Raw genomic sequence first — 16,573 nt, 5'->3', positions numbered from 1 at the left:
AGTTTATGTCTGAAAGTAATTTGATTAACATCCAGAACTGCCATCTTCATCTGGAGAAAGCCCCAGAGCCAAGCTTAATGAACTGGCAGCAGCCTAGGGGGTTCTTACTGAGTTTTTTGGCAACTGCAGGCCCCTTAACTGATACTGCCCTGGGAAGGTGACAGCACAGTGGAACAGGAACTGCTCCATTGCTTAGGGTGACAGAGTGCAGGGGGGCTCTACTAGAAATTACACTGGTACAGTTAATATAATATGGGACTGTTTGAAGCAAACCAGGATATATATTCAGTCGGCTGCAGTTCTTTGCCCTTGTCTGTCCACTTCGAACCCCCAAGTAGTAACTGCAAATGTTGATTGTTCCCATATGATCTAGAGCTTCTCTTAAAGATGTTCTTCAGAGATTTTTCAAGGCAGCAAAAGTGTCTGTTAAGAAGAATGAAACTCATTTTATGGATTCCATATCTCTTTCTTATCAAACAGGAAAAGTATAGGAACCCATCTATAAATTATTAACCATTCTTTGTGGTGAGAATAAGGTGTGAAGGTACCTCTCAATCCATGACTCACTCACTAATAATGGCTAATATTCATTGAGGGCTCTTGTTCAGTCCTTTCTGTGACAGGGACTGTTGTTATTCTCATTTGACAGAGAAGGAAGTGGGCTTGGGTTGGAGGGAGAATGGATTCAGGCCCAGGGCTCCCAGTGATATTTGCTTTGCAGCCAGAGTACAGACTCAGGTGGCTTAACTCCAGCTAGTTACACCTTACCTGATGGGAGGGGAACCTGGCAATTTGTAATGCCTGGTCAGTACTGACTACAGGTAGGCCATGCTTATTATATCCATCTCCCTTTATTTCTGCACCTCCCTCAGATTCCATCACTTTGTTAGGGAAGCCATAGCAACTAATCATTCCTCTTTGTTGTGCTTTCCAAATGCCCTGTATTTTGTCATCATCACACTTAGCAGAATTTGTTTTTGTATGATTATTTGATTGTTCTCCTACTAGATCACAACTTTCTGAAGGGAGGGACTGTAAGCGTGCATGCGTGCGTGCGTGTGTGCATGTGTGCATATCTGACTTTTTAATCCCCCGTGTCCTGGCACCCAGTAGACTAAGGAACATTGGCATACTTCGTCACCTGATGTGTTGGAGCTGACAGAGCTATAAGTTACTGTTAATTCAATAGCAGATGCTCAAGTACAGATAGACTGGCTGCCTGAACTCTGCTCACTATAATTTTAGTTCTTTAGTTCATTCCATTTTGGATTGTTACATATAGAAACAAATGCTGAGAATTCAGGAGATATATAGCTGTCTTTGAAAGGAATTAATTTGGTTAGTGCCTTTGGCAAATATGCATTTCGTGCTCCTCACTGCTTCTGAATACTTGGTGGTTGCCATGGTGATGTTTTTATTGACTTACCTCTTGGGCCAAGGGCTACCAGGGAGATGCTTCTATTATTCAGAAGCCTTTCTTGTAGGTTGGTTTTAGTTTGTCTCTCCTTTCTTTAGCTATGCGAAATAAAAATTGCCTTCTTACCATCAAATGCCTCCTCCCCAGGGTTTTCTGTTTAGCTCTTAGGAACTTTCTGCCTTCTAGTACACAGACAAGCAGGCACAGCTGTGAGATGGTGAGTGAAAGGGGCTATGAAATGGGAAGGGACCTGAACTCCCCTTGGACCAAAGAGTAGGGAAGATAGGTAACACGCATGTCACTGGGATGCCCGTGTTATCTATCTTCCCTACTCCTTTGCAACTTAGAATGTGTAAAAGCACAGCAAAATGAAATATATCTCTTCCTAGTAAGAAAAAATATTTTACTGAAAAGAATTCCCCAAAAACGATTGTTCAATTTGTTTCACTGCCTGTAAACTTCCTGTAGGAAGAGCAGATAGATAGCGTGATAAGTCTTCCCTTAGTCGGTGGGCGGTGGTGCACCTGTCCATTCTTAGGTGGTGGAGCTGATATTCTGGCACAGAGAAACTCTTGTCTTATGTAATCACAGAGCAGCCAGAAATGCCCCTCATTCCACAGTCTCTGTGTACTGAAATATTGCCATTTTCCAAGGCTTTTAAAGCTTTTGCCCCTGCGGGCCCCTTCCGAGACTCCTATCAGAATTAATCACTCCTTCTGTGCTCCCATGGAACATTTACATATATCTCATTGACCTTGGACTTCTGCAGCTCACAAGCACATGAAGATTATAAGCTCACCGAGGGGCTGGTGCTGATTTCGTTGACCCCTTCACAGTATCTTACACAGAATAGACAATAAACGCTTGATAAAATAAACAAGTGTGGGGACAGTGTAAAGGGAGCTCTTCCAGAGTGCTGTGATGACCGGGATTGAAATAAAATTGAGAAACCTCAGCCTCCTCTCTAGTGTGACAAGAAGTCATTGGAAGGCTCTAAGGAGAGCATAACTTGGGAGGTAGGTGATACACAGAAGGGGGGCTGCTATGTCATTTCCTCCATGGGCTATTGCTGTGTCTATGAACTGGTTTTTCCCATTTTATCCATTCGAAGGCTAGTGAGCGAGGTCTTTTCTTCCCTTCATCCGAGTGTGGCTGGCCTTTTAGATGTTCTGACAGCTCCCTCTTGAAGTGATATTTTTATAATCACATAATCTGTCACATTAAAACTAACTTTAACTGTCCTAGACAGTAAGTGGACTGCTTAAGACTGTTTTAATTCTAATTGGAAGAAATGAAAAAGGACCTAGACTATTTCATTACGGTCAGTTAAGGTCAGCCACCTGTCTGTCGGCAACAAAAGGACTATTGACTAATGAATGCTTTTAATTCTATACACTCTAATAGAGCATCTTCAAGAGAAGTTTTAAAATCCCCCTAAATGTATTGTTACACTCAAATGGAATGTCAGCACATAAGCTGTGAAGTGAAATCGTTACTGGCAGAATCTTATTTACACATCTATATGTTAACAGAATTACAGATTCTCTCAGAAGATGCATAAATTTGAACAGAAATAGTGCACATTTGACTAGATGCTGATTGTTTATTAGATGTTGCAAGTAACTTTGACAGAGTACAAAGAAAAGAAAAGCGTGGCATCTTTTAGAGATGTTGGTGAATCCTGACTCAGAGAGGTTTCTACTTGTTGATACTTTAAGAATCCTGGAGCACTTTTGAGCTTCCAGGCACTCACCCACACTTCTGAGATCTAACTGGGTTTGTGAGTACAAGAAATGATGGCTATAAAACTGACCTACTCACCAGAGTGAGTAATTGTAATTATTTCTGCCAAACAGTAGTGTGCAAACTACTGTTCATTTTACTGCCTGTATTCTTTCTATAGCAGGAACAACATGGTGTTTATGGCTTGCAATTAAATTTCTATTGCATGAGGAATAACACTCTTTGATAAAGAATACATACACTAGCAGTTCACTTTTTTCTTGTTTTAATATAATTAAATTACCATGTTACATTTTTAATCTCTAAAAGATAAAGGCTCCTACCACAGTCTCTCATCACACTTAAAATAATTTATTAACCACACATCTTGTCAGTTGTCAGATTTTCTCATGAATGTCATGATTTTTCAAAGGTTTTAGTAGAATCCAAATAAGGTTTATAATGTTGCAATTAATAACATCCCTTAAGTCTTTTAATTTCTGATTTCTCCCTCATCTCTGTCTTCCACCCTCTGTAATGTTTTTCTTGAAGAAACCAGGTCATTTTTCCTGTAGAATTTTCCATAATCTGAATTTGGTTGATTGTATCCCTGCGTTACACTACTTTAATAGCTATTAACTATTTATGTAAACACAACACACATACAATACAGTTGTTTTCCTAGACAGAGTGAGAAAATCTCTTTTTAATCAGAACAGCCTCAAACATGAATGAGACTGCCACAGCCGCTGTTGCTAGAGAATGGCATCAGGCAAAGTTCCAGTGTTCCCTGCCTGCTTTCTGCTGTCTCTGTGTGAATAAGTTGTAAAGGTGTGAAGAAAGGAAGAATGTGACTCAGGATATACATCTATGAGGAATAGTCAGATTTTCTTCAAAAATTAATACAAATCAACTGTTATCTTATATAATTTAACACAAGTACCAATGAAATGAGGCAGATTATTGATTCCAGTTGGCAGAGAGGACTCTTGTTTAAGATTCTTATAGTTCCAAAGGGCTATTCTCTGTACTTGGGAACTTCGCTGAAACATAAACACAGACAGCTTTGAGGGTTTAATTAAAATTAAATATGAGAAAATGAAAAATGACATATATCATAACCACAATAAAAACTACAGCAATCTAAAAAAATCTGTTCAAAATTCTCTCGAGTAACTCTTTCAGTATCTAATGAAAACAGATTGGTTACTTAAGATCTGAAATGTATTATATAAAGTAAGTTTATAGAGATTTAAATTTATGATTATAGACTCTTAAATGCAGCATACCTTTGGGAAATATTGTAATTTGAAGAAAAATAGTTTCAATGGTGATACAAAAATTTTTACCACCAAAGCAGCCTCCTGTTTTATTTCTTCTTATATACAGCATGGTTTTGGCACATAATAACCCTTAGAGTTCATTTTAACTTAACATTACATATTCTTTATAGAGCAATAACCGGGTCTGTTGTTATTATCATAACACTAAAAAATAAATTCTTAAGGTATAAACCAGACCCTATATTAACTAAGAAAGAGATTAATACTTTTTTGATATAGGAACTATTTGTATTTCTTTAATAAGCAAAATTATGTAAGGGATGGCTATGCCTACGGCCAGGGAAATACCACTTTATAAAGTACATACTATACACCAAAGATATAAACTGTGATTTATCTGCTTTGCTTGTACACTGATATAAAGGATTCACTTGAAGACCGAATCTAATTTACAAGGTTCCCCTAATGACACAAAACCACTATCAAAATGCTGCGTGCTTGAAATTCTCCTCTAATAGGAAGGAAAGATTCTTTATTAGCCCAGTCTTCCTTGTGACCAAGAATATTCACTGTTAAGATTGAGATTTTAATGTCTAGTTAGGGATTTTGTCTATGGCCAGAATTGAAATTTATTCTCTATCTTCCTGCTTTTTATCATATACTCCTTACTTTCATTTTAGGCAAATAGAAGTAAGGAAAAAATAGTAGTTTTTGTTTTTATAAAGCTTGGGTTTACATCTTGCTTCTGCTAAAGTAATAGCATCCTTACTATCTCAAGGGACAGAAACATTAACATAATTCTGTTAAGTAAAAAAAGAAATGTATTGGGGTCATGACTTTTGAAAGCAGAGGTAGTACTGCCTTCAGGGATGTTTCCAGTGATGTCCAGAGGATGCAAGCTTGTCCTTGCAGTACCCTGGCTGGGCTTTCCTCTTTGTTAGCCACCAGCACCCCAGCTCTATCCAGTGAGTCCTCACTTAAATGGAAGGATCTCCATATTCTTCCTTCCTCTTCATTATTTCTTAGTCTTTGCCTTTTATTACTTCCTTTCTTGCCCTTGAAGTACCCTTCTCCTTTTTTCCAAGGTTGACTTTTTCTCTCCACCTTAGATCCCAGCCCATCTGTCTCATATGAGACTGTACAGATCGTCTCCATTAGTTTGCTACCCCCTTTAAAATCATAATCTTTTTATTAGTGTTCAGGAACACCATTCTAAAACTAAAAACCTTTAGCTCTTTCTATCCCATTCAAGTATTTATTGTCTGAGCTCTTAGTTTTCTTATCGAATGTTAAAATCCCTACTGTGGACCTTAGTAAATGTTAATCCTCTTCCTTTCTCTTCCTTTCTTCTTGAGATTCATCTGTGTGTATTACCTCCATTTCCTTACCGCTTATTTAGCACCTTTAGTTCTGCTGTACTCACCTTTCTTATCATGTGGCTTCCTTATAATCCTTGTGGTAGGCTGAAAATGACCCTCACACATGCTCCAAAATCAATGTCAAAACCCTGGAAACTGAATGCTAACTTATTTGGAAAAAGGGCCTTTGTAGATCTGACCAAATTAAGGATCTTGAGATGAGAGGATCCTAAATTATCTAGATGGCCCCTAAATGCCATCGCAAGTATCTTTATAAGAGAGGCAAGGAACAGATTCTCGCGGAGAGCCTATGGAGGTATAATGGCCTTGGCCCCGCTGACACCTTGATTTTGGATTTCCAGCCTCCAGAACAGTGAAAGAATAAATTTCTGTTGTTTAAAGGGACCAAGTTCATGGTTATTTGTTATAATGGCCATCGGAAACTAAATACAGTTCTCTTTTAACATTCTTGGCAAAATTATTGACTAGAGATGAGTTAATTTTTCACAAAGTGAACTAGCACCCAGCACCAAATCAAGAAGTAGAACCTTACTAGTTCTCCAGAAGAACCACTTGAGTCCCCTATCAGCCATTGATTGTCTCCCAACAAAATATCCACTGTTTTGACTTTTAACTTCATGTTTTGAACCTTAATATGGAATGACTCATAAAGTACCTACACTTTTGTGTCTGGATTCTTTCCCTTAATCTGTTTCTGAGATTCATCCATTTGTGTGTGGTTATATATTTTTTATTCCCATTGCTATATAGTATCTGTTGTCTGTATATAGCACAGCTTATTTTTTCTATTGTTGATGGTTTACAAATTTTGATATTATGAACATACATTACATGTCTTTTGGTGAACATATATCTGTATTTCTATTGGATATTTAATGAGGAAGAGATTTCCTGAGTGATAGATACCTTCTCATTTTTTTCTATACTCTTTGAGTTGGCAATCTCATTCATACCAACTGCTTCGACTGACCCATCACTGTGACTCTTAAATCTATCTGATTCTGATCTCTGCTGAGATTCAAAATATCATTTTTTGGTTAGATACACATGCACACACTGTTTAGTTTTTCCCAATCTAAACTCAGGTTTCTACCAAAAAAACAAAAAACAAACAAACAAACAAAAAACAGTTCTTCCCCTTGTGTCATTTATTGTGATAATGGAATGTTATCAATCTTAATCATTCAAGTTTGAAACAAACCATCTTTAATTCTTTCTTTAACTATCTTACATTTACCAAATTCTTAAAATCTCCCAATTTTTCCACCATGTTGTCTCTATTTTAGTGTAGGGGCACAGTCTCCCTTGAATGACTCCTAACCAATCTTAGCTTCCAGTCTGTTTCGTCTGTCATCTATCCACAAAATCTAAGTATATCTTCCCAAAACTTTGATCCTGCCACATCTCTTTTTTAAAACTCATGGACATGGATGGATTATTGCTGATTATAGAATTAAGTCAAACTTCTGTATGTTGGCTTTCTGTGCTTTCAAATTTGATTTCAACATAATTTCTATGAGTAATTATTCATGTGAGGTTTCATCGGGTGGTATTGAGTTATACATTAGCATTGTCTTCAATAACATTTTTATGATAAATTGCTCAAAAGGCTTCCTATGAACATTTCTTATCATGGCTCCATGTAATAATCATGTACTGAGACTTTATTGTACCCAGCACACATGTAATCCTTATAACAGTTTTGTGTGACAATTACCTGTATTATTTTCCTTAATATACAGTTGAGGAAACTATAGCTCAGAGAATTTAAGGTATTGTCCAAGGTCATCCATTCAGAAATTTAATAAGGATTCAAACACTGGAAGTCATGAAACAGTTTTTCTTTTGTTTGCATAGTCATTTGCTAGACGTGGGGAGAATGGTTTCCTTTCAGTTTTTCACCTCTGTGGTCTGCTTTTCTGAAGCTGTGTCTCCTGGTAGAAGTCTGTGGTTTTAGGTCCCACTGTTCTTGGATGGACGCCTCCCATGGATGTTGCTCTTTCCCCCTGACATTCTCTAAAGCTGCAGCACCATGGCCTGAACTCTTGCAGCTATTGCCTGCATAAGGGGACTTTAGTTCTTACAATACCAGTATTGTTTGGTTCTTCTCCTTCCTTCTCTCCCTGTTTCTCTCCTCCCCCTTCTCCCTTCTTTCTCTTTCTCTTTTATCTCTTCCTCTTCTAGGCTTCTCTCCCCACCTCCACACCCCAGCTCAGCCTTTGTAAATGCAATGGCTTCCTTTTTGAAGTCCAACCTCTGGAGGTTAAAAATGTCTCTCTGATCACCTACCTTCTAGGCTTCACTTTTCAGGTTAAACACACACACACACACACACACACACACACACACACCCCCTTTAGTGTAATAAACAAGCATCAAACAAGCAAATTAGGGCTGTGTCATAATGTATACATTTGCTTTAGCCATATAAAAATTATTCATGTTTGCATCATTATGCATACATTTATTGGAATGTAGTCATGCGGAAATTATGAACCAAAATATGCTGCTGATGCACATAATGTGTCATCATTATACATGATAGGGTTAACCAAATGATGTACAAGAAAGTTAAGTGATGCTGGCGAATCTAAATGGGTGTAATTTATAGCAGGAGTTGCCAAACTATGACCAGTTCAAGACAACAATGATGGTAGATTTTTCTTCTGTCCTTCCTGAAAATTTCAACAATTCTAGCTGTACAATAGGAGTTTTGCAATTTCCCAACATTGTATACCTGCCAGACTTTGGAAAACTGACTCATTAATTTTTTTCTTTTAACTTTCATAACAGATAGCAGGTAACAGGAACCCTTTTATATAATAGATACACAGGATGCTTTTTAAATTACATTGGGTCTTCTTGAGGATTAATCTATAATGAGTGGGTAGGGTAATTCTGTGTCATAATGGGAAATGTCTATGAATTTTGAAGCACCTTTTAGGCTAAGCCAAATCACTACTGGGCTTTCACTTTTTCATCAGTGATCTGATGCCTAAGGAAAATAATTGAATAGAAAAAAAAGTAACTAAATAGTAATGTCTTCCTTCAACTGTACTTTTCACAAGCAGCAGCTCATGTGAGATATTTAACAGATATGGCATTATGAAGGAAAACTTAAATGAGAAAAAGAAACAGATATGAACCACTGTCATTTGATGACCCAAAATACAATTAAACATAAGTTTTATATTATTGCCTTAAAATTTATTATGCTTTAATAAGCCCCTGGTAAACCTAATTTTTACTCCATTTAACATTAACTCAATTGGAGCAGGAAAGAAAGTAAATCTTAGGTAAAAATGTAAGAGATTTTTGTGTCTTTGTCTGTACTTTTAAATAATTGTCTTAGTCTTAAATTTTTAAATGTGACATACTATTACCACATACTCATACTCATGCTATTACCACAAAAAGTCAACTAGACAATTATTAAGTGCATTACTGATGAAATACATTAAGAGAGTATATCTTTTGGTCCTCCAATTTATATTTGTGTTCTGATCTTTGGAACCTCTATATCCTATAACTGTAAGGTGTGGCTCAGTTAAGAATTAAGAGCATGGATTCTCCAACTAGATTGCTTGAGTGCAAATCCCAGTGCCATCCCTTTCTATTTGATTTGGGCAGATTACTCATACCTTCTCTGCCTCAGGGTCCTGAAATACTATTACCTACCAGAAAGGGGTATTCTCAAGATTAAGGCAGTTAATATTTGAAATGCATATGTTGCCTGACATAAAGTAATATCTGAATATGTGTTTGTGAAATAAAGTGGAGAAACTGTACCTCATTTAAATGGTTTCAAGAATTTTGAATCAGGTATTTAATTTGTTATAATTATATCATCTTTTGCATTTTTAGCATGTCGTAGGATCATTTCACAAGAAAGATAATTTTTGCTTTTTATTTTTATTTTACTACTTTTGAGAAGATATCCATCAGAGTCAGAAGGAAGCCATAATAAAATATTTCCTTTAGTTTGATAATAAAAAATTACTGTTTAAACAGATGTATGTTACTTGAAGTCCTAGCCAATATTAAGGCAAAACAAAACAAACAACAACAAACATAAAAGACATATAGATTAGAAAGGAAGAATTGCACATGACATAGTTGTCTGTGTAGAAAATCCCAAAGCATGTACAAAAAAAAAAAAAAAAAAAAAACCCTGGAACTAACAAATGAGTTTGATAAAATCTCCGGTTATAAGGTCAATATACAAAAATCAACTGTATTTTTATATACTAGCAATAAATAATAGGGATTTTAAATTTTAAAAAGAGGAATATACACAATAGCACCAAAAAAAACCCCAAACAAACAAACAAACAAAAAAACCAGACACAGTTTCAATGAAATATGTGCAGGAACTATACATTAAAATTATTTAAAGTATCAGTGAAAGAAAGACCTAAGTAAATAGAGAGATATGCTCCATTTATGGATTGAAAGACAATATTTTTAAGAAATCAGTTCTCACCCAAATCGTCTAAGTATCAACACAAGTCCCATCGATATCCTGGGAGGATTTTTTTTTTTGGTAGCTATCAAGTGATAGCTCTCAGTTACCAACTGATTCTAAAATTTATACAGGAAAGTAAATAGAACAATGGAAATTGCTAAAATGATTTGAAAACAGAAGAATAGTGTTGAAGGACTCACAGTGCTTGATTTCAGTACCTACCATAAAGCTATCATAATCAAAACAATTGAGACACAGATCAGTAGAACAGAATAGAAAATCCAGAAAATAAACTTACACAAATGTAGTCAGTTAATGTGTGATAGAAAAGCATAGGCAATTCAAAGAAGAAGGAAGTCTTTATAACAAATAGAAACCTTGACACATACCACACACTGTTTACAAAAATTTACTCAGTGGATCATAGACCTTAATGTAAAATGCAAAGCTATGTTTCTCTTATGTTTAAGAAGACAACATAAGAAAAAACTTTAGTGACCTTGGGTTAGGCAAAGATATTTTTAGATACTGTACCTAAAGCATAATTGATAAAAGTTGATAAATTGGACTTAATTAAAGTTAGAAAAAATCTACTCTTTTAAAGACACTGTTAACAAAATGAAAACACCAGTCACAAACTAGGAGAAAGTATTTGCAGTTCACATATCCGTGAAAGGAAAAAACACTCAGAAAATACAAAGAACACACAAACCTTAACAATAAGAAAACAAACAATTTTTTAAAATGGACACAAGCCTTGAACATTTCAGATAGAAGAGTGAATTTTACTCTCTGGAAGTTGAAAAAAAATTTAGAAAAGAATACAAATATGTTAGAACACATCAATAATCTGAAGTAGAAAAAAAGTCAGCCCTTTTCTGAGTTATCCTGTAAGCATTTTAATGTTCTTTCTATATAGCATTAAAAAAATGGATCTGTTCTGCTTAGATGTTCAGAGCTAAATCACATTAAAAAATTCATTCTGTTTCTGCTTAATGATCAAATCTAATGACTATATATTATTTTGCTTGTACTATTTGTTTTATACGTCTAGTGTCCCTGTTAATCTGAAAGCCTTCTGCAGTGTTTTTATTTTAACATCAAATCCCACGAATTACTTTTCTGCAAATAACCATCCCCTCCACCTCTTATCACTATTTTAAACTTAGCTAGTTTTTTTCTTTGCATGTCTCTAGGTTATTTTTTTTTATCAGCCACTTTTTTATTTGGTTTCTTTCAGCCCCATTTTACGCTGTCTCTTGATTTTAAAGCTCTGTGGCTGACTGTGAGTGGCTGGCATCAGTGGGAGGAGGAAGCAGTGTGGGTGCAGGAGGCAGATGGGGCTTGTGGGTGGGATGCATGACTCATTTTTTTTTCATGTGTTGATTTTTGATGTAAAAATGTTGAGGACCCCAAAAGAAACTTCATTATTTGCATTAAAGGGCCCTTAAATCATTTTTAGCCTTGAAAAAAAATCTTTTGAAGTTCCTTTGACCTATCTTCCTTTTCATAACCTCACTAAATCTTTTATCTTTAGCCTCCATTTCATCTGATTATTTCTCCTTCACAGAATGTGAATTCCAATTTCACATTCATTAGATAAGGCTGACTCTACCAAACAGCTTCTCAAGAGTCTGCATTATTTTTATGTAGTGCTCTTTGGGTTTCCACTCAGTCACACAGGTCTTCGCTGTTGTTCTTTTTATATTTTGATGGATTCCTAAATTATAAAGATAATCAATATTCAAAATAGAAATCGTAAAAATATAGAAGACATTAAAGAAGAAAAAATAATTTATAATCTCGTTACACAGCTATTATGTTTATATTTGGTGTATAACTTTCTAGACATTTTTTTTCATGTGCATAGATATGTATAGTATATATCTATAATAATGTATTCATTATAATTTAATGTATATATTGTTCATGACATTACATTTAATGTTGAACTTAATATAGTTTGAATTTACCCTTGTTGCTAAATATTCTTCTACAATATAGTTTTTAATGGTTACATAATATGCCATTATTTGATTCTATCGATCTATATCTGACCATTTTTCCATTAATGGCTGTTTAGGCATTTTCCGTTTTTATTGTAAAAATATATTTCAGTGGACATACTTAAAAGTAAATCTGCCACATTTATAGAAATTTTCTCAGGATGAAGGCTTAGGAATAGAGTTTTTGGGTCAAAAAGTGTACATAATTTTAAGGACTTAAATCTCCTAGAAAGTTTGCAACTTCCTTTTAGTGTGTAAATGTCATTTCTCTGCATTTTCATTGGGCATTTTGAAATAGAAAAACCTTTGGCTACTTGTTAATCAAAAGGACTGGCACTTTATAGTTGGCTTAATGTGCATTTATCAGTATTGAGATATAGAACATTTTTTCAAATGTTTATTATTTTTGTGACACTGCTTTTGTGATAGCATAATTTTTTTATTGTGATGTTTTCGTAGTTACCTGTTTGTTTTAAATTGACCAATAAAGGGATTTATAAAGATGTTAACTTTTTATCTGTTACATATTGCACATATTTTTTAACAAACTGGCATCATCTGTTAAATTTGTTATGAGGTGTGTTAAACATTTTCATTTTAATTGTGAGTGGGATCTGTTTTATCATTATATTTTCCAAATGCTTATTAAGATTATAAAGGAAGCTCTTGGTTTTCATAGTAAGCTTTCATTTTGACACTTATCAAATTATATTATTACTTATAATAGTTATTTAATTGATTCTTTTGGGGTTTTTTGGTTGACAACCACAACATCTGCAAATAATGATGATCGTGTATTTCATTTTATACAATTATACCTCCTTATTTTGCGAAATCTAGTTGCAGTAATGAAGTTTTTTTTGGAAGTTAACTAGTAGTGGGACTAGTCGACAGCCTTGTCTTTTTTTCTGATTTTTTCTGATTTTCATGAGAGTGTCTGTAAGCACTAAGTTGGCATGTATATGAATGTTCGAGAAATACCCTTACATTTTTAGTTTGTAGTTATGTTTAATGAGAAGTAGACTTTGAATTTTAATCAGTGTTTAGGGCATCTGTGGAAATGCTGATTTTTTTCCATTGAGCCGTCCTTGCATTCCCAAAATAAATTTTAAACCAATGATCTAGTGTTCTTATAATGCTTGTTGCATTTTGTTCATTTTTCTTTTATATTTTTGTCACTATATAAATGAGTTTGAGACTAATCTGAACTTTATTTTTGTAACATTGTTGTCAGTTTTGGCTATCAGGTTTATACTACCTTGGTGTCAGACATCTCTCAGCTATGGGAGAATTTGTAACTGTGATTAAATTCTCCTTAGTCATAATTTCCTATACCTTTGCTTTCCATTTTTCTTGATTATACTTGCTAGAGACTTACTAGATATTAATTAATTATAAAATATAGCTCTGGCTTAATTCACAATCTTATCTATTTGCTTTTTAAATCTTGTTTTATGGTTATTAACTTTTGCCATTTCCCATGAATCTGCTCCTGCAACTTTAGTTAACTTGTTTTAATGTTAAAATTTAGCAGAGAGGATTAGCCGCATTTCCTACATTGCATACTCTCCTTAGTTTCCAGTAATTATATGATCCCTTTCTTGTTTAAAAAAATGCAGTTTGGCTGCTTTTTATAAAACCACTTCCGGGTAGAACTACAAATTTAAAATTCAGTGGTAAATGCAGAGGGAAAATCCCTGCTATTTCTTCATTTTTCTCTTTGAATATTAAGTTATTGAAACCGAAATGTGTTTTCTCAGCATTATTTAGGTGTCATCTTTTGGGGGACTTTGTTTTCTGCTTGCAGATATTGCTGTGGTGGAGATGAGTGATGCCTTCCGGCAGCCGTCCTTGTTTTACCACCTTGGAGTAAGAGAAAGTTTCAGCATGGCTAACAACATCATTCTCTACTGTGACACTAACTCAGACTCTCTGCAGTCACTGAAGGTACCTCACTTGTTTACTAAATATTTACTTTAGGCATCAGAGTTTTAGGGATACTTCTCTATCATCCAAATAAATTTAAGTAGCTTATGTTTGTGAAAAGGTGTTTTTGTCAGTCTGATAATCATACAACAATTAATTAATTTTTAAGCTGTGAGGTTTAGAATTCAGTGTAGAAATCTGATGGTACACAGGTAGGAAAAAACTTAGTGTTGAATTCTGAGCTCCAGTTAGAGTTATGCCTGAGGAAACAGAGTTAATAGGAAGTCAGTACATGCACCAGAGAAAGAAGAGGAGGTTTCACGGGGTACGGTCAAGGCCTCATTCCTGTCACCATTGGGGGTTTTGTTGGGCACACCTGTGTCCAACTAGAAATATTATGCTTCCTACTGAAAGTACTCTAGGTAGACATTCTCTGAGTATCGTTAGAAAATTGCTGTCTTCTTTCATGGGGATATGATTTCAATTGAGATGGGAAAGGGGGAATAAAAACCCTTGATATTTGTCTACAAAATTCAGCGTGTCCTATGTTATTCTCTCCACTATATGAACTTAATGGTATGAGTGTATTTTCTCCATCCAAAAGATTACCTAGAATGCTTTTGCTAGGCCAAGTGATTTACACTTTGAAAAGCATTGAACAATTCATTGAAACTCATGCTGAGCCTGATATTATTCATTTCCTTTGTGACACTTCCAGCTAGCGTTATATGCTTTTTCTCATCTCTATCTTCCAGTTTCCAAATCAAAGCCAGCCTTGGGACATGGATCCCTAAAACCCAGAGCCATATTTCTAATGGCTTACTAATTGTTTTATGAAGACCTCTAACCCCAAATCCATGCAAAAAGAAAAAAAAAAAGTATTTTGCTTTAATCCAAGTATCTATAGGTGATACGACTTTCTCTGGAAAATCTGAAGTTTTGTTTAGCAAATACATTTACTACATGGCAAACATTGTGCTGGGCATCGACAGACTATGGCTTTCCAGAATACTCTGAAATAGTCCTATGAGGTTTGCCTCTACTCTGCCTAATCTGTTTTTTTTTTTTACCTGGAGCAATTCTTTTAAGAACCCCAAACTTAATTTTACCCGAGATTTTCTTCTTTAATTAATGCATTAGAAAGTTTTGTGATGATGTATTCTCAGTTAAACATTTTGGCTTGCCGCATGTATTAGCAGTTGATGAAAGAGTGAGATTGTTTATCTTTATTATTTTCTTTGCATTGTTTATTTTAAGCAAGCAGTGTTGTGTTGCACATTTTTCACTCTACACAGTTTTCTTGCCCTATTGGTATCTGGTGTTTTAATTTTATTGCTGTTCTTTCCTAGGGAAGTTTTTTTTTTTTTTTAAATGAATTAAAATTACATTTGAGAGAAAGAGATAAAGCTCATGTTATCAAAAATTTGTATGAGACTACTAAAATGATTTTTTATTTGCTTTCAGCCAGGTTCTGTATAGAAGTGTTATTCATATTTGAATAAAATAGTCCTTTAAGAAGGCTAGCCTATCTAAAACACCCTAATTTATCTTGTACATAATTGCTTGTTATAGAGCACTTACTATGTGCTAGGCACTAAGTGCTTTACCCACATACATTTTTGTATTTAATTTTTAAAACATTCCTGTGAAGTATATATTCTATCACCATTTAATAGAATTACAAACTGAAGCTCAAACAAATATAATCATTTGTCCAAGGTGATATAGCTAGTAAAATTTGGGACCAGGTCTGTCTGATTCCACATCCCATCCTCCTTAATACTCAACTTCATTGCAGTTTTACTTAGAAGAATATCAGACATTTCCTGCTAAGCATGTTTATTTAAAAAAAAAAAAAATCCCGTCACCTCTGCCTCCTGAGTTGTTCGATGCAAGATCCATTTCTTCTTTTCTCTCCCTCCTCCTATTAAGCTTTTGCATTTTCTTATTTAGTGTGTTCCTAGCCCAAATAGGGCCTGTTTGCAGAGGACAAAGGACTCTGGAATAGGAAGTATTTTTTTCATTCTATTTCTTCTGAGCCCTAGAAATTCCTCTCATCCTCTGCTACTTAGAAAAATCTTTCTGTGTGTGTGTGTGTGTAGTTGTATCTATTTCTTTTGCAGTTAGTTATAGGTATAGCAGTTATCCCTGCCATCTACCAATAGAAAGGAAAACTGCTGTGAAATAAGGCAGAACAAGAGATATTTATAAATAATATATTGTTCATGGATTCACCAAATAAAATAAAAATGAAACTTCTCCTTGTTTTCAAAGGGCAATGAGTGAATAACACTATTCTTGTCATGTATCTAGCTTCATTTAAGTTGATTCTTTGGACATCTAGAAAGTAATGTAATTTCATCTATTGCTCTTTG

At 34.9% G+C, this 16,573-nt stretch overlaps 1 protein-coding gene across 2 annotated transcripts in view; it reads left to right on the top strand.

Moving 5' to 3' along the window:
- The window catches only part of MAP3K5 (mitogen-activated protein kinase kinase kinase 5), a 167,972-nt gene that overhangs the window by 41,327 nt on the left and 110,072 nt on the right, over positions 1-16,573 (top strand). For both annotated transcript variants that reach the window (XM_016165843.2, XM_016165845.2), the window contains exon 2: positions 14,080-14,219. In XM_016165843.2, the coding sequence (XP_016021329.2) occupies positions 14,080-14,219 (140 nt within the window). The remainder of the gene's footprint in view (positions 1-14,079; positions 14,220-16,573) is intronic.

This window comes from Rousettus aegyptiacus, unplaced genomic scaffold, assembly GCF_014176215.1.
Source record: "Rousettus aegyptiacus isolate mRouAeg1 unplaced genomic scaffold, mRouAeg1.p scaffold_m13_p_1, whole genome shotgun sequence".
In the NCBI taxonomy this organism is placed as follows: domain Eukaryota; kingdom Metazoa; phylum Chordata; class Mammalia; order Chiroptera; family Pteropodidae; genus Rousettus; species Rousettus aegyptiacus.
This window is presented reverse-complemented; position numbering and strand designations above follow the sequence as displayed.